Source organism: Numida meleagris, chromosome 6 (genome assembly GCF_002078875.1).
Source record: "Numida meleagris isolate 19003 breed g44 Domestic line chromosome 6, NumMel1.0, whole genome shotgun sequence".
In the NCBI taxonomy this organism is placed as follows: Eukaryota; Metazoa; Chordata; class Aves; order Galliformes; family Numididae; genus Numida; species Numida meleagris.
The window spans coordinates 51,002,641-51,024,830 of NC_034414.1; the positions used below are offsets into that span (position 1 = coordinate 51,002,641).

A 22,190-nucleotide genomic window follows, 5' to 3' on the forward strand; every position below is an offset into this window, starting at 1 on the left:
GCTGAACTATGTAAATTAAATGGTTTTCTGTCTTCCTCACTCCCTGCTTTTTTCTTTCTTTTATTTTTAAGGTGACCAAACTAGATCGAGATCCCGCATCAGGCACTGCATTGCAGGAGATCAGCTTCTGGTTAAACTTGGAGCGTGCTTTGTATCGCATTCAGGAAAAACGTGAAAGTCCAGAAGTTCTTTTAACTCTGGATATTCTGAAACATGGCAAACGTTTTCACGCTACTGTCAGCTTTGACACAGACACAGGTGAAATATCTGTTCCGTAAATCTCTTCATCTTCTTCAGATGTTCTCTGGAACTTAACCTGTTCTGAAATGTCAGTGTTGTGGTACAAAGAACAGTGCTGTGTAGAGGAATGTCAGTCTAATTAAAGCTACTGTCTTGTGCAGATGGGATTAATGAAATGAAAAGCTCTAAGTCAAAACCTGTTATATTGCTTTTAGGTCTAAAACAGGCTCTGGAAACCGTGAATGACTATAATCCACTGATGAAAGACTTTCCGCTGAATGACTTGCTGTCTGCTACAGAGCTGGACAAAATAAGGCAGGCCCTTGTTGCAATATTTACCCATTTGAGAAAAATCAGAAACACCAAGTATCCAATCCAAAGGGCATTGCGTTTAGTGGAGGCTATTTCAAGAGATCTGAGCTCTCAGCTGCTTAAGGTGTTGGGAACCAGGAAACTGATGCATGTTGCCTATGAAGAGTTTGAAAAGGTATGTTCATGGGTTTTGCAATAGTAGCAGCTGTGATTTTGTGTTGAGTAGTGACTATAAAGAGGTATTTTGTTTGGTAGCTGAAGTTCATATCCTGAAACTTTCTTCAGGTAATGATTGCATGCTTTGAAGTTTTCCAAACCTGGGATGATGAATATGAGAAGCTACAAGTTCTGCTAAGAGATATTGTGAAAAGAAAAAGGGAAGAGAACCTGAAGATGGTGTGGCGTATCAGTCCTGCTCATAGGAAACTCCAGTCTCGTCTTGATCAAATGAGGAAATTCAGGCGTCAGCATGAGCAGCTGAGGGCAGTTATTGTGAGAGTCTTGCGACCTCAGGTAATATTCTTGATTGTTAACAGGCAGAAAAGCTATGTGATTTCTTGCTATCAGGCAATATATGTAACGATGCAGAGGAAAGGGGTTGTTATATTAAACCAGGTGACTGTAAATGCTTAGTCCTGGTATCTGGGTGTCAGTTGTTCAATTTTTCCCCCAGCTATGTTGTTGTCTGTCTTAACATTCTGTCATGTTGCATTGTGCTACTAAAATTCTCTAGGAGAGTAGTAAGGGAAGGGAAATGAAACTTCAGTTACAAGCTGGCAGAGACTACTTCTGCAGACCTGGTCTTCTTTCTAAAGAGGTCGAGTTAAATATAAATTCAGGAAACACCTCTTCAAGTTGGAAATTCACTTTCTCCTCCAAAACCCTTGCTAAAAGGCTTAGTCTTAACTCTGACATATTTGAGATCCTATGTGACCATGTTCATGTTATAGGCACAGCAAGTCGAGACTTAAAATAGGGGAGATTAATTAGTGTGTATATACATGCACAGTTATGTATATATGTATGAGCTTGGCTAGAGCATAGTGGAAAATGAGATTATGCTGCATAGTGGTGGAAGTTTATAACGTAATTAGTTTGTTCTATTCTTCACTGAATTTTAAATCAAATATTACTAAAACTCTGCTAAGGTGTTGGGTACTCATCTGTAGGCTTTTTGCAGTGCTTGTTAGAACAGGCTGGGTTTAGCTATTTCTAGGTACATTTTGAGGCAGCTGGCTCACTAACTGATTTTTAATACAGGTAACTGCTGTTGCCCAACAAAATCAAGGAGATGTACCTGAACCTCAAGATATGAAAGTAGCGGAAGTACTTTTTGATGCTGCAGATGCTAATGCCATTGAAGAAGTCAATCTCGCTTATGAGAATGTCAAGGAAGTGGATGGGTTAGATGTTTCCAAAGAAGGTACAGAAGCTTGGGAGGCGGCAATGAAACGATACGATGAAAGAATTGATAGGGTTGAAACAAGAATAACTGCCCGTCTGAGAGACCAGCTTGGCACAGCAAAGAATGCCAATGAAATGTTCAGGATCTTCTCTCGGTTTAATGCCTTGTTTGTCAGGCCTCACATTCGAGGTGCCATTCGTGAATATCAAACACAATTGATTCAGCGTGTGAAAGATGATATTGAATCTCTTCATGACAAATTTAAGGTACAATACCCACAAAGTCAAGCCTGTAAAATGAGTCATGTTCGTGACTTGCCTCCGGTGTCTGGGTCTATAATTTGGGCAAAACAGATTGACAGGCAGCTCACCGCTTACATGAAGCGCGTTGAGGATGTCCTTGGCAAAGGCTGGGAGAACCACGTAGAAGGTCAGAAATTAAAGCAAGATGGAGATAGCTTTCGCATGAAGCTCAACACTCAAGAGATCTTTGATGACTGGGCAAGAAAAGTTCAGCAACGCAATCTTGGTGTGTCTGGTCGTATCTTCACCATTGAAAGCACTCGTGTTAGAGGTCGAAGTGGAAATGTCCTAAAACTGAAAGTCAACTTCCTTCCAGAAATAATTACACTTTCAAAAGAAGTACGAAACCTGAAGTGGCTGGGTTTCCGTGTTCCTCTAGCAATTGTCAACAAAGCTCACCAGGCAAACCAGCTGTATCCATTTGCCATTTCTCTGATTGAAAGTGTCCGTACATACGAACGAACATGTGAGAAAGTGGAAGAGCGTAATACTATCTCGCTTCTGGTTGCTGGCTTGAAAAAGGAGGTGCAGGCTTTGATTGCAGAAGGAATTGCACTTGTGTGGGAGTCATACAAACTTGATCCATACGTGCAGCGTTTGGCTGAGACTGTCTTCAGTTTCCAGGAAAAGGTTTGTTATACCACTTATCTTTCAAATTCTACAATTGTTCTTAACTTTAATACTTCACTAATGAGTCATTAAGCGAAAGTGGACTTTGATAGTTGCTTGGAATTGCCTCAGTAGCTCTTCAATTAAGTGGCCAGTTGAGTTAACGCAAATTGGCCAACTAAATGGATATTTTGGTATGACTGAAATTGATTGACTTAGTGCATCCAAATAAAAAAAATGACTAACCATTTCTGCATAGATATTATTGTCTCTCTAGCCTCTCGAGCTAAACGTTTTCTTTTTCCTAAACCTTTTCTTTAGGTGGATGATCTTCTCATTATTGAAGAGAAAATAGACCTGGAAGTGAGATCCCTGGAAACATGCATGTATGATCACAAGACTTTCTCCGAAATCTTGAACAGGGTTCAGAAAGCTGTGGATGACTTAAATCTTCATTCATATTCGAACTTGCCAATCTGGGTCAATAAGCTGGATATGGAGGTAGGTTTCAGATCAAGAAGTATGTATTTGGAGGAAACGTTATAATCAGGTGCAAAATATTTGTGCAGAAGATGAAAGACTTGTTTGTTTTCAGTTGTTATCTTTTGGGATCAGTGAGCTCAAGGGGAGTTCCTTTGAAGAAAAAGAGTTTGATTCAGCTTGACTGTGTAGAAGGTGCTTAGCAGTAAGGTTGATAAGGGATGGGGAAGATTTGTTATGCTGGTAGTGAAGACTATTTACCTTAGTAGTGTTTACATCTGCTTGTTAAGTCTCAGACTGTTGGATACTAGGCCGACTTTAAAGCTGTCAAAATTGCTTAATTCCATGGAAGTCCATGACAACGACAGAACCTTTGTGTTGATGTTCACCGAAAAGCCTACCAGAACTCCTAAACCTTTTGTAGTTGCTTCGTAAAGGAGCGTGTGGTTCTTTGAGACATCGCAGTGTATCTGGTGTCAGAACATGCTGACAGAGGGGCTCCTTATGCAGTACTATGCAACTTGTCTCCAATGTGGCTTACTTTCTGTAGATTGAAAGAATCCTGGGTGTTCGCATGCAAGCTGGGCTGAGAGCCTGGACCCAAGTTCTTCTGGGGCAAGCAGATGACAAAGCAGAAGTTGACATGGATACAGATGCTCCGCAAGTGAGCCATAAGCCTGGTGGAGAGCCCAAGATCAAAGTAAGTGGTTGGTATTTTGTTTTGTGGCTTTTTGTTTGTTTGGAGGGGGAGGCTGTTTGTTTTTTTCTTTCATTGCTGATTATTTGATGCAGTGATTTTAACTGAGGCTGATGGGAGATAAATATTTTTTCTGCATCTGATTTTGAAGAAATACTAAGCTTCACCCATATAAGTATTAGCTGCTTTTCAAGAGTGCAAGCTATCTCTTGAAGTCCCAAATTCTTGTCAGCATGGGTTGTAGTAGCATATTCCAGTAGAACTGAGTGTGTTCACTGTTTCTGCAGAACATTGTACACGAGCTAAGAATAACCAACCAGGTGATATACTTGAATCCACCAATTGAAGAGTGCAGGTACAAACTTTATCAAGAACTGTTTTCATGGAAGACAGTAATCCTGTCACTACCAAGAATTCAAAGTCAGAGATACCAGGTGAGTGTCAGTATCTAGTGTGAGCAATTATTTCTGCTTTGCACTTAATTGCATTCAGCATTAGTGTGTTACTGAAGGACTGAATTCAAGTACACTAAAAATTCATGTATGTCACATGTGGTTCTCAGGTTGGAGTGCATTATGAGCTGTCTGAGGAAGAGAAATTCTATCGTAATGCATTGACACGGATGCCTGATGGCCCTGCAGCCCTGGAGGAGTCGTACTATGCTGTCGAGGGAATCGTGACTGAGGTGGAACAGTATGTCAAGGTAGGAAGCTACATGATGCTACACTTACAATGAACGTGGACTGTGCTCATTTTAATTAAGAATTTTCAGAGGTGGAGGGAAACATCTTTTAGAATATACTGGAAAAGTTAAAAATGTTGTGAAATTTCTTTATTAGGTTTGGCTTCAGTACCAGTGCCTGTGGGATATGCAGGCTGAAAACATATACAACCGCCTTGGAGAAGACCTAAATAAGTGGCAAGCCCTTTTAGTTCAGATAAGAAAGGCCAGAGGAACGTTTGACAATGCAGAAACTAGAAAGGAATTTGGACCTGTTGTGATAGACTATGGAAAGGTAAGAAATTGCAATTATTGACTGTGATAGAGGCATTAAAATTCAGAAGGGGTGCGTAGCAGAAAATAACAGGACTAATAACTATTATGTAACCTTGTTTGACTGTAGGTACAATCAAAAGTGAACTTGAAGTATGATTCCTGGCACAAGGAAGTGCTTAGCAAATTTGGCCAGATGCTCGGTCAGAATATGACAGAGTTTCATTCACAAATTTCTAAGGTAAGGCTTTTCTATCTCTAGTTTTTCACTTTCAGATGAACTTGTTCTGGTTTTCTAAAATGCTGACTTATTGCCCCACACAGTCCCGTCAAGAACTGGAGCAGCATTCAGTGGATACTGCCAGCACATCAGATGCAGTGACATTCATAACATACGTGCAATCCCTGAAACGTAAAATCAAACAATTTGAAAAGCAAGTGGAGGTATGTTGCCTTGCTCAATGTTTTTTACTTTTGAGAATGTCAGACTTTGCTCTTAAGATGACATTCAGGCATAGCTTTACGACATTCAGGCCCTCTTGAGAATAGACTTGAACTTCATATTCTGAGGAGTCTGTAGTGAGTGCTTGTTAAAATGTGTTGAGTATTTAGTCTTGCGATATCAGTTAAAAAGATGAAACTAACTTAGAATCACTGTCTCCTACAGCTGTATCGCAATGGTCAGCGTTTGCTTGAGAAACAGAGGTTCCAGTTTCCGTCCTCTTGGCTGTACATTGACAACATTGAGGGAGAGTGGGGTGCCTTTAATGACATCATGCGTCGGAAGGATTCTGCCATTCAACAACAAGTAGCAAACTTGCAGATGAAGATAGTTCAAGAGGATCGGGCTGTAGAGAGCAGAACAACTGACTTGCTAGCAGACTGGGAGAAAACAAAGCCTGTAACAGTAAGTAACAGTAATTAATACTCAAATGAGGTAGTTTTTCAGCACTCAGCAAGAAGTAGGCAGTTTATTTTAATGCTTTTTTTTTTTTGCAGTTTTTATTATGGATGATGGTAAAAGTTTTTTTGTGGGGATTCTGTTATTGTTTGTTCGTTGACTTACTTGTTTATTTGGGTGGTAGAGGTAAGGTTACCCTTAAAATCTGAAATATCTTAAGTAAAAAACGCAAAGCAACTTCAGTTACTAACAAAACTTTGACGAAGACAAATGATCAGTAAGAGGGTGTGTATGTTGAAAGATTCTAAAGGGGTGCTTTTTTTTTTTTTTTTGCTTTTTTTTCCCCTCCCCTGAAGTGATACTCAGTAAAGTAAAACACTGCATTTAGAAGTGAGATGAGGTTTTTTCTGGATTTGTATATAGCCTTTTTATCAGTATACTGGAAATGTGAAAAAAATGAGGCCAACATTTGGTATTCAGTCCTTGCTTTTAAATTAGCTTCAACTTGACCGAACTTCTTGGATTAATATATCTCTTCCAAACTTTAGGGCAACTTGCGTCCAGAAGAGGCTCTTCAGGCTCTTACCATTTATGAAGGAAAATTTGGGAGGCTGAAAGATGATCGTGAGAAGTGTGCAAAGGCCAAGGAGGCTCTGGAACTAACAGATACAGGATTGCTCAGTGGCAGTGAAGAACGTGTCCAGGTATAACCTGTTCACACAACTTCTTGTCAGTCTCATGGCAAAATGGTTCAGTTCCATTTCTCTCTTCCTTTTGGGAAGTGACTTGTAATCTGTTAAGTAATAGTATCAAGATGCAGTCTCCACTGTCAATCAGTTCTAGCCTAAAAGATTGTCCGTGATTTCTTCTGACTGCCTTACACTTGTGAAGCTATTAGGTGACCAAAAATGAAGAAATCTGTTCTAGGTCACTTGTTATTACAATTTTGTTGAATTAGCAAGCTATCTGATAGTTTTTGACATGTTAAAAGATTCTATCTCCCCCATACTGTTGACTGTGAGGAAATGGAAACTAATTGCTGATGTTTGATTCCTTTTTTACTATAGGTAGCCCTAGAAGAGTTGCAAGACCTCAAAGGCGTCTGGTCTGAACTCTCAAAGGTCTGGGAGCAGATTGATCAGATGAAAGAACAGCCCTGGGTTTCAGTACAGCCCCGCAAGGTACTACACTACTGTACACATAAGCAATATAACTACTGAAAGCATATGTGAATTAATAGTTAGACTTCTTGAGATAGAAGTGCTCAGTTGTCACATTGCAGATTATTTTCAGTGTTTATGTACCTTTGCCTGCATCTCATGGGCATGTTTCTTTAAGTGCTAAGCTTAAAATTGCAGCATTTGTCTCAAGTTACATAGTTCTCCAGTGCAATTCCAGTAATGAGATTAGAGTGTACACAGAAAATATATACAAATGTGCTATGCTGGTTTTAAGTGGGCTGTTGGATCTCAATAAGGGAACTTCATGTTATAGCTGGGTGAACAGTATCAGCTTTATTTAAGTGTTCAAGAGGTAGAAAGCAATAGGAACACTAAGCCATATAAACTGCCTGTGACAATACAATTTCATAAATCTTAATTGGACAAATAAAATTGTATTCTCAGCAACAGAGCGACCACATCTTACACAAATAACTGCAACATTGAAAAAGCTGTACTGTAGATTATGCTTTGTATTTTCACAGAAACCTCTCTGAAATAAGATGTTATGAATGCAATTATATGCACAGTTAAATATTTAATCTATTTTATGTTACTGACAGCTTCGACAAAACCTAGATGGTCTGCTGAACCAGCTGAAGAATTTCCCTGCCCGCTTGCGACAGTATGCCTCCTATGAGTACGTTCAGAGACTTCTGAAAGGCTACATGAAGGTAAGATGCATTCATTTCAAAAATGCATAAATGTTATAGTTCGTGTTCGAAGATGTAACTTGCTTTCTTGTCTTCTGTAGATAAACATGTTAGTTATTGAACTGAAATCAGAGGCACTCAAAGATCGTCACTGGAAACAGCTGATGAAGAGGCTTCACGTTAACTGGGTTGTATCAGAACTGACCCTGGGGCAGATCTGGGACGTTGATTTACAGAGAAATGAAGCAATTGTCAAAGATGTACTGCTCGTGGCTCAGGGAGAAATGGCTTTGGAGGAGTTCTTGAAACAGGCTAGTATCAACTCTTCTGTGTATGCACATAGTATCAGATCAAAGCCTTTCTGTCACACGGCTGACCCTTAGGTAGGAAACTTGTCGATCTAAGCTGTCGATAGAAGTGCTCAGACTCCCTGGAACACTGTGTTTTGGAACAGCTTAAAGCTGTAAAAGGTTCTGGTGATGAAACTTGAATTGGAAGAGCAGTCCTCAATAATGACTGCAAAAAACGCTAGTTGGTGGTGTATTCTCTAACAACTTGAGTATAAACTCAGAATCCTTGGATAAAAAAGAAAAATCTGATTACTCCTAATACATTTCTACTTTGTAGTTATGCTAAAGCAGAAGTAATTGCTGTCATATCTCACCTGTCTTTTCCTTCAGATAAGAGAAGTATGGAACACCTATGAACTGGATTTGGTCAATTACCAGAACAAATGTCGATTGATTCGAGGTTGGGATGACCTTTTCAACAAAGTAAAAGAGCACATTAATAGCGTGTCTGCTATGAAGCTGTCACCATACTACAAGGTAAAATGGAGAGAAAAACCAAAGAATCTTCATTTAATTCTGACTTCTTGTTTTATATTTAGGTTGGCAATTAATTGCATATGCATACATTATCACTCTCAAGTGACTTACCACTAACAGTTATTAGCAGTCCTGGTACTATTAAAATGAGTGTTAATGCACCCTTTAAACTTCAGGTGTTTGAGGAGGATGCCCTCAGCTGGGAAGATAAACTGAACCGTATCATGGCACTCTTTGATGTCTGGATAGACGTCCAGAGGCGATGGGTCTACTTGGAGGGTATCTTCACTGGTAGTGCAGACATCAAGCACTTGTTGCCAGTGGAGACCCAGCGGTTCCAGAGGTAACTTTTTAATTGATTTGTTCCTTTCTTGCCTATCTGAACAAATCTACCACTTCATAACTTCAGTGTAGCACTTTCCTAAGCTGAAATAACTGGTCTGGTTGGATTACAACCCTGCTGCAAACTTAAGTTCATTAAGCAAACAAATAGAGCAAAAACTGCCTGTCGACAACAGTGACAGAAAAAGGCTTATAATAAAGAGGGTAACGGGCAATTTTAAAGGTTGATGGGAATTCAGGTAATTTTTCTTCTGCGTTCCAGTCAGTTAACTCTGGAATCTTTCTGGCACTGGCTGTTACACAGCAAGCTTACGTTTGTTCCCACAGCCTTTGGCCTCACCCTATCAAATCAGAGAATCACTTTGTAGGAAATGAAGAAAATTAGGCCTTTAGCAGTAAAATTAATAGAGTTAACTTTGCAAAGAAGCTGTATTTTTTTTTTTTTGTGGTGGTGGTATTTTGAAATAAATGAAGAGCTGTTTTTGTAATTTAGCCTTGTGTTCCATAGGGTAGCTGCAAGAATTTGAGAAATAACTTTGGAGATGTATAGGCCGGCAGTTACTGAATTGACACTGAAGTACTGTTACTTTACTTGCAGCATCAGCACTGAATTTCTGGCACTCATGAAAAAGGTGTCCAAATCTCCACTTGTGATGGATGTTCTCAACATTCAAGGTGTGCAAAGGTCACTGGAGAGACTGGCAGACTTGCTTGGGAAGATCCAGAAGGCACTGGGAGAATACCTGGAAAGGGAGAGGTCCTCTTTCCCTCGGTAAGAAGTTGACTTTGGAAGAAAAGTAACTTGCTGTTTCTGTACAAGAATGGTGTACTGTTATGTAAAGCCTCTGCCAGTCTTCATGTACTGTGTATATATAAGGTGTTATAACTGTGCATCTGTGGCCTCAGAATACTGAATTCAGTTAAAGCTACCTCTCAAGAAGTGGAACTGAAATTTCTTGTACTTGATCATACGTGGCTGTTTTTAGGGATTCAGAAGTTAAAGAATCAGTGCAGCTGATTTCTAAAAGCTTACAGATTCTTCGTTAAACTGCTTAATTTGGGAGACTGAAGAACAGTATCTAAACTGTCATAATCCAGTGTTTAAGTTACTGGTTCTGACTTATCCCTAGTCATCAACTGGTCTGTTGCTTAACATGGGAGAATATGAGTGTGACTTAGCATGAGAAGGTACAAAAGTGGAAGTTCTGCCTGCGTAATAGACTTAATTAATTCCCAAGCACTGCTGTGGATATTTCAAAGATGGATAAGTAAATAAAATGCTTCACAGAATGAAGCATGTATGCATTTCTGTATGGTTGGCCTTACATGAACTGAAGCTAGGTTTTAGAACTGAACTCTTACTTCTGGTGAATTCATGGTTCTTGCCCTCTTACAGTAGTGGAGAATTGAGTGTCAGTTACTCCCATACAGCATCCGTCTGTGAAATGTCCATATCTATAAATGAATAAAAAGTGATAGTTGGACTTTTGATACAGATCTAATTTTAAATAATTATTAGGTTTTACTTTGTTGGTGATGAAGATTTGCTTGAAATCATTGGAAACAGCAAGAATGTTGCTAAGCTTCAGAAACACTTCAAGAAGATGTTTGCTGGCGTTTCTAGCATCATTCTCAATGAAGATAATTCTGTGGTTCTGGGCATATCCTCACGTGAAGGAGAGGAGGTAGATCTGCTTTGTTTCTCTTTAATTAAAATTTTGTAAGTATGTGAATATAGATTGACTGAAAACTACTTCTTTCAGGTGCTGTTCAAAACCCCTGTCTCCATCACAGAACATCCCAAGATTAATGAGTGGCTCACTCTGGTTGAGAAAGAAATGAGAGTGACCCTTGCCAAATTGCTTGCGGAATCTGTTACTGAAGTAGAAATCTTTGGAAAAGCAACTTCAATTGATCCAGCAGTCTACATCTCTTGGATTGACAAATACCAGGTATCAATATGGAACATATAACCATATTGCAGCTTAGTTACTGTAGTGAAGAGAATTATCTGATGAGGATTTTTTGTTACACAGGCTCAGCTTGTTGTCCTATCAGCCCAGATTGCATGGTCTGAAAATGTTGAGTCAGCCCTCAATAGTATGGGTGGAGGTGAGGACAGCAGTCCTCTCCAGTCAGTGCTAGCTAACGTTGAGGTCACACTCAATGTCCTGGCAGACTCTGTGCTGATGGAGCAGCCACCTCTTCGCAGAAGGAAACTGGAGCACTTGGTAAGTAAAAACCTCCTTTCCTCTTGTCTTTTAGAAAGAGAGGTTCTGTAACAACTTAATGAGAAAGATCGGTCTAGGACTTGGTTTTTTCCTCTGGGAAAATGCTTAATGCAGTTTAAGCCACAAGCCCTGGTCCCGTAGGTGGTCATGGTTTTAAACTCTTTTGATTTTACTACTTCATGGCATGTTATAGACTAGACTGCCTATTCCAAATGTAGAAGTTACTGATTTCTTCATTCCAAAGTAAAATATCTTATTAGGCTGCCGTTACTATATGCTTATGTATGTAAATAGAGATTGAGGGTTGGGAGCAGAGAGTAAAATGACTCCAAGTTATTCCTTTGGATTTTTAAAGGGTGAGGTATCTCACCTGTTTTAGGAGCGTTTGTCTTCATAGGTTCTGGGAAGTAAAATATCTTGTTCAGCATTGTCATGGATTAACAGACTAATGGAGGAGCAGACCGCTTTGCTGAAGGCTAGGGAAGTCCTTAGCTAGAATAGTCAACACTGTTAGTTCTGTCTTCATATCAACACTTTTTGAAACAGGTATTGTTGGTAGGTCATGTTTTCTGAATGACGTCAGTGTTCACTGTGCCGATCTGAAAAGTTGCCTAATTCCTGGCTTTACTAGCAGTGGCTTGTTCTGCTGTGGTCTGAGGGGTTACTTCATTTTCCAGATCACCGAGTTGGTGCACCAAAGAGATGTTACAAGATCACTGTTCAGAAGCAAGGTTGACAACTCCAAGTCCTTCGAGTGGCTCAGCCAAATGCGGTTCTACTTTGACCCAAAACAGACAGATGTGTTGCAACAGCTCTCCATTCAGATGGCAAACGCCAAATTCAACTATGGTTTTGAGTACCTTGGTGTTCAGGATAAGCTGGTACAGACTCCTCTTACTGACCGCTGTTACCTGACGATGACACAAGCCCTGGAGGCAAGACTTGGGGGATCACCGTTTGGTATGTTTGTACTGAAGAACAGTAAAAACTTCAGATATAAGCTCTTACTCTTTGAAATGTATAGCTGTAATCTAAGGTTTCAGAATGTTTTTTAACTAAGATATTGAAGAGCAGAACAGTCTTTTGGGAGAAGCTGTAACAGTTTTAGGTTCCTTATTGAGTACCATTGGAATTGGCATGCTGGCAGATTACGTGGTAAGGCAATGGTACCTGAGACTATAAACACTGAAACATGTTTCTCTTGCTTCAAAATTAGGTCCTGCTGGTACTGGTAAAACAGAATCCGTTAAGGCTCTTGGGCATCAGCTCGGCCGCTTCGTGTTGGTTTTCAACTGTGATGAGACATTCGACTTCCAGGTGAGTTGCTCAATTTAAAAAAATGTGGTCTTTGGTAACAAGTAGTGAGAATCTCTTCAGAACAGCCAGCAGTGTTTACTTTTGAAATGATCGTGTTTAATACTTAACTCACAGATAACCTACTCATTTGTACAGATGCTCTGTAACAGAAAATGCCTAAAGCAAAAGTGGGGTGAAAAATTGTTTGCAGGGGAGAGTGTCCTTCTGTTTTTGTTTGGTTTTGTTTTTTCTTTAGAACTGGCAGTTCAGTAGCAAATTGAGGGAATGGAATAGGAAGAACAGGAACATGAAGCTTAAGACCAGCTTTAGTAAAGTAACTTAAGCTGTGTAATTTTTCTTATTAGTGCTAGTTTAATGAAGAACAAATGAGAGTTTGAGGGTACATAATTACCAAATTATCCTTCATGGCAAAGCTGTAGGGTTTGCCTCAGCATGTGAAGGATTACTCCAAACTTAAAAAAAAAATTGCCCAGATATTGTAAAATTACTGATGTTTTCAAGCTGAGAACCAGAAGAAATTGTCAGCTGCAAAACAGTTCTGTGAAGTATTTATGTAAAGACAAGTAAGAAACACAGATAAGGAATCCTGGTCGTTTCTGGACTCAGCTGGAGTCCCAGTATGGTTTTTTGTTTGCTTGTTTGTCTTCCTATACAGCTGTGTTCTATTAGGACCAAGAGTCCATTCTGTCAGTGCTTAGCCTGTAGTGGTAACCTTAAGAAGATACCTAGGGAGCAATAAGAACAGTTATGGCACATGATATTCTTGCCCCTAGCACTCTTCCTACCTCTGACTGCTGTCAGGATCAGTAAGTCCCAGGGTTAAATGGGTTATTCACTATTCATGTTCCAGTGAATTTTTACAAGTATTATTTTTCCTCTTGAATCCATTTGTTTCTATAGCATTCTGTACCAACTAGTTCTACTGCATTACTGTGCACTTTACAAAAGAGCACCTTTGATCGATTTCCTTGTTCTTGTATTAGAAAATAAATAGCTGATTCTTAGCCATCCTGAACTACTGTGGCTTTTAGGCCTCCCATCATATCTCTCATTTTGTGGAGTGCTGCTTTAAAAGTTATTCTTCAGTTAGAAGCCTTATTGCATCTGTCCATCCCGTTTGCTCTTCTGAAATGCTTTGTAATTCTGTAACTCTTGATAAAGTACTAGAACAGTACCTAGCATTAGTGATACCAACATGCAAAACATCTTGCAGTGGATATACTTCCACTGTTTTGTGAATACACCATAGTATTGTAGTAATAAAAAGCAGCAAATATCTGAAAGTCAGTTAGAAATTTTTTATGGCTCTTACAAAGATTACAACTTGTATACGAATGCAATTCCTCCTTGTTGGGTGCCCTCTCTAAAGTTCTGTTATCCATTCTTTTGCCTATGCCTAGGCAAGAAGGATCATGCTACTTCAGAGAATTTTCTTGTCTGTGTGCAGGCAATGGGGCGCATCTTTGTGGGACTTTGCCAAGTAGGTGCATGGGGCTGTTTTGATGAGTTCAACCGACTGGAGGAGCGCATGCTGTCTGCCGTTTCACAGCAAGTTCAGTGCATCCAGGAAGCCTTGCGAGAGCATTCCAACCCCAACTATGACAAGAGTATGTCACTGTTCATTTCTGGTAGCATTGTGTAACATCTTCTGTGTCCTTCATGCTGTTTTGTTACTCAGTTACATTTCTCGCAACACTCCGTGAATGAAATCACTTTCCTTCTCTTTTCAGCTGCAACGCCTATTACTTGTGAGCTGCTGAACAAACAAGTCAAAGTAAGCCCTGACATGGCTATCTTCATCACCATGAATCCTGGCTATGCAGGCAGATCAAATCTGCCTGACAATTTGAAGAAGTTGTTCCGTAGCTTGGCAATGACAAAACCGGACCGTCAGCTGATCGCCCAGGTCATGCTCTACTCCCAGGGTTTCCGTACAGCTGAAGTGCTTGCCAATAAGATTGTACCATTCTTCAAGTGAGTGACAACTTTGGTTCCTGTAGCTAAATATACAGCTTATTGTTCTAATTTGTAATTCACTAAGTACCCTGCTAAGCAATCATTCCAGTTAAACAGTGGTGTGTATTTTCTTGAATATTGTGTTGGTCTCTATTGAGAGTCATATTTCGTATCTCCTGATTTTTAGGCTTTGTGATGAACAGCTGTCCTCCCAGAGTCACTACGATTTTGGTTTGAGAGCACTGAAGAGTGTGCTGGTTAGTGCAGGTAATGTGAAGAGGGAGAGGATTCAGAAGATAAAGCGGGAGAAGGAAGAGCGTGGTGAAGTTGTTGATGAAGGAGAAATCGCTGAGAACTTGCCAGAGCAAGAGGTAACGTGTGTGTGAGCTCTTCTCTTCTTTGACAAAGTACAGGATGCACGCTAAGCAAAGCAAACACCCTGCAGCATTTGGCAATTAGTGTTGTGCCATGCAAACGAAGTTATGTTACTCAGAGGTGGTCACTGATAGCTTAGAAGCACTGAGTGAAAGAAGTGTTGAACGTAGGAGTCCATGAATAATGGTAAAAGATTTGTGTTTATGTGAGTAGTGCATTCATAGTTCTCATTCCTGCTTACTTCTTCTCTAGTTATTTCCAAAAGTATATTGAGGAATGGCAAGCAACTACAGTTGTATAAACTAAAAATCAACAGGAATTCATTATGTAGTTTCAAGGCAGAGTCCACTGTTAATGGTTGCTCTTACCAAGACCATGCTAGTTTGGTGCCTTATCAGTGAACTTTGTAGGGAGGTGTTCCTTGTTGGACACCCTCAGCAAAGTGAACTTAGCAAAAAAGCCTTAACTAAAATGGGATTCTCTCTGCAGATCCTGATCCAAAGTGTATGTGAAACTATGGTTCCAAAACTGGTGGCAGAAGACATTCCATTGCTGTTCAGTCTCCTTTCTGATGTATTCCCTGGAGTGCAGTATCACCGTGGGGAGATGACAGCCCTGCGAGAGGAGCTTAAGAAAGTGTGTCAGGAAATGTACCTTACCTATGGTGATGGAGAAGAAGTTGGTGGCATGTGGGTTGAAAAGGTAAACGTAAAATTGAAAATATTGTGCAATTGCAATTAACATGTATGATGTGTGTAAGACTTAATATTCCTTTTTAATATAAATTTTCTCACCTTAATTGAACAACAAATAGAAGGTTCGAGGGACTACTGAAGTTGAGACTTCATTCGCACGTTGTTTTTTCTGTCACAGGTTCTTCAGTTGTACCAGATTACACAGATCAATCATGGATTGATGATGGTGGGTCCTTCTGGAAGTGGAAAGAGCATGGCTTGGAGAGTACTGCTGAAAGCTCTTGAACGACTGGAGGGTGTGGAAGGTGTTGCTCATATTATTGATCCAAAAGCAATCAGCAAAGATCACCTCTATGGTACTTTGGACCCAAATACCAGAGAATGGACAGATGGCTTGTTTACGCATGTCCTGAGAAAGTGAGTTGTCAGTAGCACAAAAGAAAAGCGGGGAGTAGATTTGTGCCCTGTATTTTCTGGCCTTACTTTGTCTTTGTTCTCTTATTTTCTGTAAAACTACAATAAATGTTTCCTTCACTTACAGAATCATAGACAACGTGAGAGGTGAATTACAGAAACGTCAGTGGATTATCTTTGATGGTGATGTAGACCCTGAATGGGTTGAGAACTTGAACTCTGTTCTGGATGACAATAAACTGCTGACTCTGCCAAATGGAGAACGTCTCAGCCTTCCACCAAATGTAATGCTACTTTTTTATGTGACTTTATGACTTGCTTTCATACAAACTTGTTGCTTTTTTTCGTGAGTTGTCCTGTTGCCATTCCTATTTCTTACCATAAGCTGGGTAATACTGGTCTCATGTCTGCTGGAGTTAGGTGGAACCAAACATTTTATGTTACACTTATTCTGACCCTGTGAGACCAATTCACTGCATTGTATTAAAGTTCAGGGTAGCAGGCAGTAATGATGAATTTTGCCTGCAGTAGTTCAGTGCTGCCATTGGTTCTTCAGAGGCTACGTACAAGCTGACTTTTAACCAACCCCATAGCTGGACCTTCTTTTATTTTTTTAGCATTTTTGTGGGAGATCTTTTCTTTGTTGTTTTTTTTTGACTTCAGAATCTGTTTTAAACTTGTTCTTCAGGTGCGTATCATGTTTGAGGTACAGGATCTGAAATATGCCACTTTGGCTACTGTGTCAAGATGTGGCATGGTCTGGTTCAGTGAGGATGTCCTCAGTACAGACATGATATTCAATAACTTCCTAGCAAGACTAAGAAGCATTCCTCTAGATGAAGGTGAGGAGGAAGCTCAGCGAAGGCGAAAGGGCAAGGAAGATGAAGGAGAAGAAGCAGCATCCCCAATGTTGCAGGTATCACAAGTAGTACAGTTTACTTCAAATTTCTGGGAGCTTAACATAGAAAAGCTGACTTCCTTGTTAAATCCTTCTCTTTTTTTAAAAAGAATGTTAAAATAAGAAGCGTTTCAAACTTTAAACAAAACTACTTCCTGGTAATCAAATGAGAGGCAAATGTTTTGAGCAGTGTTTGTCTCTCCCCCCAACAGATACAGAGAGATGCTGCAACTATAATGCAACCGTATTTCACATCCAATGGCCTTGTAACCAAAGCACTTGAACACGCTTTCAAGTTGGAGCATATTATGGACCTCACCCGTTTGCGCTGTCTTGGTTCTCTGTTCTCCATGTTGCATCAAGCTTGCCGCAACGTGGCCCAGTACAATGCCAATCATCCAGACTTTCCAATGCAGATAGATCAACTAGAGCGCTATATCCAGGTAAAGATAGTATGCTGCTGAGTGATTTTTGTATTTGATGTGTCAGAATAGTAGCTAGACTTCATTTATTGTACATGAAGTTCTGCTCTATTGCTGTATAAACAATAGCTTCTTTTGCTGCTTCCTGCAGAGGTACTTGGTCTATGCAATACTCTGGTCTCTCTCTGGAGACAGCCGTCTGAAAATGAGAGCGGAGCTTGGAGAATACATTAGGAGAATTACCACTGTGCCACTGCCAACTGCACCCAACATACCTATAATTGACTATGAGGTAAAACTTCTCTTATGTAAGCGTTGCTGCTTTGTAGTCCTAGACGCTTGATTGAGATTTTGGAGGTGAAGATGGAGAATAAAACACTAGGTTCTTATTACAGTTTCTGGCTTTCCAGTGAACAATGGTCTAAGCTGCATGTTTCCATAATCACATCAAATTCAATGCCACAAGCTGTTCCGTGGTTTAAAAACACATATTTTAACTAAGATTGAACTATGTTCCTGTTCTAAGGTTCTAATGGCATTTTTGTGTTCTTAGGTGTCTATTACGGGTGAGTGGGTGCCATGGCAAACCAAGGTGCCTCAGATTGAAGTCGAGACACACAAAGTGGCAGCTCCTGATGTTGTAGTACCAACCCTAGATACAGTTCGCCATGAAGCACTGCTGTATACCTGGCTGGCAGAACACAAACCCCTGGTACTCTGTGGCCCACCAGGTTCTGGAAAGACCATGACCCTCTTCAGTGCTCTCAGAGCCCTGCCTGATATGGAGGTATGCAGGAGTGTGTGTAGTCACACGTGTACGTGTGTGTGAGTAGCAACAAGTCAATAATCTCCTTAAGGATTAAATTAGTCTGGATTTAGTATTGAAGCGATTTCCTAGCTAGAATTCAGTGGTGCTTCTGTCTTAATTAGTTATACATAAACGCAGTAAAAAAGTAAAATTAAGGTGAGTAGAGTTTAAATTTATTTCTCAAGATCTTTAGCCCAAAAGCTAATTCCTTCCTATCTACCATCAATAAATGGAGGAGCATGCCTCTATTCAGTATGGAAAAACTTGTAGTAATGCTTAAGAACAGCTCTCATCCTTGAGAGTATTTAGGTAGAAGAACTGATATAAAGCTGTGATGTTGTAAGTACACGGTTGGGCAGGAAGCATTGCTGTGTGGTAAATGGAAAACCTGTGGTGGGAAGCATGTGGTTTACTGTAGTCAGTAACTTGAGCAGAAGGTGGTATATGTACTTCTGTGGAAAGCTAAGCTGTAGGATACCTGTTTTCCTGGACTCTTAATAAGCTCTCTTTCAAGCTGTAATGTAGTCTAACTTAACTTATTTTCCCTTTGCTATTTTTAAGGTGGTTGGACTCAACTTTTCTAGTGCTACTACTCCAGAACTGCTCTTGAAAACTTTTGATCACTACTGTGAGTACAGGCGTACACCTAATGGAGTGGTTCTGGCTCCTGTGCAGTTAGGAAAGTGGCTGGTGCTGTTCTGTGATGAAATCAACTTGCCAGATATGGATAAGTATGGCACGCAGAGAGTCATATCCTTCATTAGACAGGTTTGTTTGCCTTTTTAGTCACCTATATTATAACAGTTATCTTCACAGAAACTTAGTGATATGCTAATTTTGGTTTTGTTTTCTTTTTTTTTTCCAGATGGTGGAACATGGAGGATTCTACCGTACATCAGATCAGACATGGGTGAAACTGGAGAGAATTCAGTTTGTTGGCGCTTGTAATCCCCCTACTGATCCTGGAAGAAAACCTCTCTCACATAGGTAATACATTCGATAAACAACTCTATGTAGGTACAGAATAGCAAGGTCAAAATTGAAGCAATGGCTATGGAATCCATTCTTAATATTATTGTTTGATACTAGCTGTGCTTAAGTCGTATTCTTCACTTTTGAAGGTAACTACTAGTTGGTTCTTATTCTGACAGTCCGTGGCCTCGATGTTGTATTTTGAATAACCTGTCTAAAATGTGGAATGCTTTTTGGTCCAAATCACTGTGGATCCACCTTTATCACAGCAGTTACTGGTGCAAGTTTTTTATCAAGCAGTGATTTAACTTGGCAGAAAAACAAGTAAAATAGTATAGTTTGTCACTTGGCCTACTGGACTATCAAATACGTTAATCTTTCAGATTTTTACGACATGTTCCTGTTGTTTACGTGGACTATCCTGGACCAGCTTCGCTTACTCAGATATATGGAACATTCAATCGTGCGATGCTAAGACTGATCCCATCACTTCGCACGTATGCAGAACCTCTCACTGCTGCTATGGTAGAATTCTACACAATGTCTCAGGTAATTTGTTGACTACAACCCCAAACTCTAATCAGTCTTCTTTTTTTGCAAAATCACTTTAACATTCCTTGTTTGCCTTTCATATGTATAATACATGTACAACTACTCAACTAGTTGCTTGATTTCTGGTGACAGCTTCTGAATGGGGCTAACAAAGTAATGTATGGCAACTCAAGGCCTGTAAAAGTATGGCACAATTTCGAGATGAAGTAACTATTATATATATATATATTATATAAAATATAAATATAATATAAAATATATATGCATATAAATATAAAAATATAAATATAATATAAATATAAAATATAGATATAAAATAAATATAAATACAATGTAAAAATATATAACTAATAGACGTTTGGGTTTTTAGGAGAGATTCACTCAAGACACGCAGCCACACTACATCTATTCACCTCGTGAAATGACTCGATGGGTGAGAGGTATATTTGAAGCATTAAGACCACTAGAAACCTTACCAGTTGAAGGCCTTATCAGGATTTGGGCCCATGAAGCATTACGTCTCTTCCAGGACAGGTAAGAAACATGAGATGGGGGAGAATGAAATGTAAAAAAAAAAAAAAAAACAGTGCAATACGAATTTTTTCCATTCGTTGCCAGCTTTCATTAGAAAACTGAAGTGTGCTTGACTTAAAGTAGCTGGATTACTTTCCTTCACTTCAGCTTAACACTTGTCAATAGTAACTGCAGAGTAGAAGCACTTTGATGGTAGCACTGCCACATGGGGTGACTATATCCTTCCACTACAGGGAATTTGTAGTCATGGTATTTTTTTCTTTTTCCAGACTTGTAGAAGATGAGGAGAGACGCTGGACTGATGAGAACATTGATATGGTTGCTCTGAAACACTTCCCCAACATTGACAAAGAAAAAGCTATGAGCAGACCTATCTTATACAGCAACTGGCTGTCAAAGGTAATAAGTAATAACAAAATAGGTTGGGGGCAATTAACTGATGCAGCTCTTATGCGTATATTAATGTGGTAATTTGTGTCTTCCATTTTATTAAGCTGATATCTGAGAAGTTCTTGCTATGATTAGCTGGAGTAAATGACTACAGAGTTAATAGGTATTATTCCAGGGATGCTATCCTAGATGCTATCCTTAATGTGGGAAGATCTACCATAGCACATAAAAGCAGTGTTAAATGATGTTTCTCTAGAATATGATAGAACTTCCCAAAAGTTGCTGGCAGCTACTGCTTATGGAATCTCTTGGATAAGAGATGACCCTTGACCAACTCTGACATCGTAAATTTTACAGTGAACTGTTTCTCACAATCTGAATAGATAGATACTGCTGGGCAATCTGTAGAAATATTGCTGCATCAAATCATGAGTCATTCTAATCTGCTACCCTTCTCTGTGACCAATAGCAAATGCTTAAGAAAGGCTGTTTGAGTGGGGGAGTGAGGGCAATCAAGTCTGTCATGCTACTTCCAAGTCTCTTTGGTGACTGACAGCTCAAGCTAAGCGTATCATAGGTCCAGTAGATAAAGTGTTTAAACCACATGCTGCTATCAGTGGCATTTTAAGCTGTGGACATGCCCTTGTGTGAGTTAAATGAATACAGCATTCTTAAGCTTCTGTTACGGGATTGCTCTGTTAGATATTCTAATAATTCTGCTTTCATCTAGTAAAAAATGGATCCCTAAACAAAATAACTTCGATCTTAAACTTCATTCACTGTTGACTAATTCTTCTAGGATTATATTCCAGTGGATCAAGAAGAATTAAGAGACTATGTAAAAGCTAGGCTTAAAGTCTTTTATGAAGAAGAACTTGATGTACCACTTGTTCTGTTTAATGAAGTCTTGGATCATGTATTAAGAATTGACCGGTAAGTTGAGACTTCAGTTGCTGTTCATGTACATCATATTAAGAGACTAAAGCAGAGTTGCCTGTTTACAGGCTGAGAAAGGAGCTTGATTTCATTCTTGACCATAAACGATGTACTTTTGCCCTTTAGATAGCAGGACTCTAGCTAGAGAGATGTGTTTCAGGTTTTGGTGCTAACTTGAAGATACGCAAGAAAAAAAACTTAAAGTTAGTAACAGTTGACCAAACCTGCTTGATTTTGTTCTTTTTTCAGAATCTTCCGTCAGCCACAGGGCCACTTGTTGCTTATTGGAGTCAGTGGAGCAGGGAAAACAACACTCTCAAGATTTGTCGCCTGGATGAACGGTTTGAGTGTCTATCAAATTAAGGTTGGCATGCTAGTTTCACTCGAGAAAAACAGTCAGTTGAAATGACCTTCATAAATACTTACCTCTAAGAAAATTCTACTAAAAGGAAATGTTACTAACAAATGTTAAATCTTTCCAGGTTCACAGAAAATACACAGGTGAAGATTTTGATGAAGACCTTAGGACAGTTTTGAGACGTTCTGGCTGTAAAAATGAAAAAATAGCTTTCATAATGGATGAGTCAAATGTGTTGGATTCTGGATTCCTGGAGAGAATGAACACTCTCCTAGCCAATGGGGAGGTAAGGATTTTTCAATGTAAACATTTAAAGCACCTTTTTACAACTGTAATCTAATACAAAATTA

At 39.5% G+C, this 22,190-nt stretch overlaps 1 protein-coding gene across 1 annotated transcript in view; it reads left to right on the forward strand.

Moving 5' to 3' along the window:
* DYNC1H1 (dynein cytoplasmic 1 heavy chain 1) overlaps nucleotides 1-22,190 on the forward strand; it is a 44,126-nt gene that overhangs the window by 4,579 nt on the left and 17,357 nt on the right. The window contains exons 5-46 of the mRNA XM_021403494.1: nucleotides 72-258; nucleotides 456-727; nucleotides 838-1,065; nucleotides 1,813-2,889; nucleotides 3,190-3,369; nucleotides 3,899-4,048; nucleotides 4,333-4,479; nucleotides 4,608-4,748; nucleotides 4,885-5,061; nucleotides 5,170-5,280; nucleotides 5,364-5,483; nucleotides 5,707-5,946; nucleotides 6,489-6,644; nucleotides 7,008-7,121; nucleotides 7,724-7,834; nucleotides 7,915-8,124; nucleotides 8,494-8,640; nucleotides 8,817-8,983; nucleotides 9,581-9,754; nucleotides 10,502-10,667; nucleotides 10,746-10,934; nucleotides 11,019-11,213; nucleotides 11,891-12,173; nucleotides 12,430-12,530; nucleotides 13,978-14,137; nucleotides 14,261-14,504; nucleotides 14,674-14,857; nucleotides 15,351-15,563; nucleotides 15,735-15,973; nucleotides 16,098-16,254; nucleotides 16,659-16,886; nucleotides 17,081-17,311; nucleotides 17,442-17,582; nucleotides 17,844-18,077; nucleotides 18,660-18,866; nucleotides 18,964-19,085; nucleotides 19,454-19,619; nucleotides 19,993-20,156; nucleotides 20,426-20,555; nucleotides 21,346-21,479; nucleotides 21,732-21,846; nucleotides 21,965-22,126. Coding sequence (XP_021259169.1) covers nucleotides 72-258; nucleotides 456-727; nucleotides 838-1,065; nucleotides 1,813-2,889; nucleotides 3,190-3,369; nucleotides 3,899-4,048; nucleotides 4,333-4,479; nucleotides 4,608-4,748; nucleotides 4,885-5,061; nucleotides 5,170-5,280; nucleotides 5,364-5,483; nucleotides 5,707-5,946; nucleotides 6,489-6,644; nucleotides 7,008-7,121; nucleotides 7,724-7,834; nucleotides 7,915-8,124; nucleotides 8,494-8,640; nucleotides 8,817-8,983; nucleotides 9,581-9,754; nucleotides 10,502-10,667; nucleotides 10,746-10,934; nucleotides 11,019-11,213; nucleotides 11,891-12,173; nucleotides 12,430-12,530; nucleotides 13,978-14,137; nucleotides 14,261-14,504; nucleotides 14,674-14,857; nucleotides 15,351-15,563; nucleotides 15,735-15,973; nucleotides 16,098-16,254; nucleotides 16,659-16,886; nucleotides 17,081-17,311; nucleotides 17,442-17,582; nucleotides 17,844-18,077; nucleotides 18,660-18,866; nucleotides 18,964-19,085; nucleotides 19,454-19,619; nucleotides 19,993-20,156; nucleotides 20,426-20,555; nucleotides 21,346-21,479; nucleotides 21,732-21,846; nucleotides 21,965-22,126 — 8,274 coding nt within the window. The remainder of the gene's footprint in view (nucleotides 1-71; nucleotides 259-455; nucleotides 728-837; nucleotides 1,066-1,812; nucleotides 2,890-3,189; nucleotides 3,370-3,898; nucleotides 4,049-4,332; nucleotides 4,480-4,607; nucleotides 4,749-4,884; nucleotides 5,062-5,169; nucleotides 5,281-5,363; nucleotides 5,484-5,706; nucleotides 5,947-6,488; nucleotides 6,645-7,007; nucleotides 7,122-7,723; nucleotides 7,835-7,914; nucleotides 8,125-8,493; nucleotides 8,641-8,816; nucleotides 8,984-9,580; nucleotides 9,755-10,501; nucleotides 10,668-10,745; nucleotides 10,935-11,018; nucleotides 11,214-11,890; nucleotides 12,174-12,429; nucleotides 12,531-13,977; nucleotides 14,138-14,260; nucleotides 14,505-14,673; nucleotides 14,858-15,350; nucleotides 15,564-15,734; nucleotides 15,974-16,097; nucleotides 16,255-16,658; nucleotides 16,887-17,080; nucleotides 17,312-17,441; nucleotides 17,583-17,843; nucleotides 18,078-18,659; nucleotides 18,867-18,963; nucleotides 19,086-19,453; nucleotides 19,620-19,992; nucleotides 20,157-20,425; nucleotides 20,556-21,345; nucleotides 21,480-21,731; nucleotides 21,847-21,964; nucleotides 22,127-22,190) is intronic.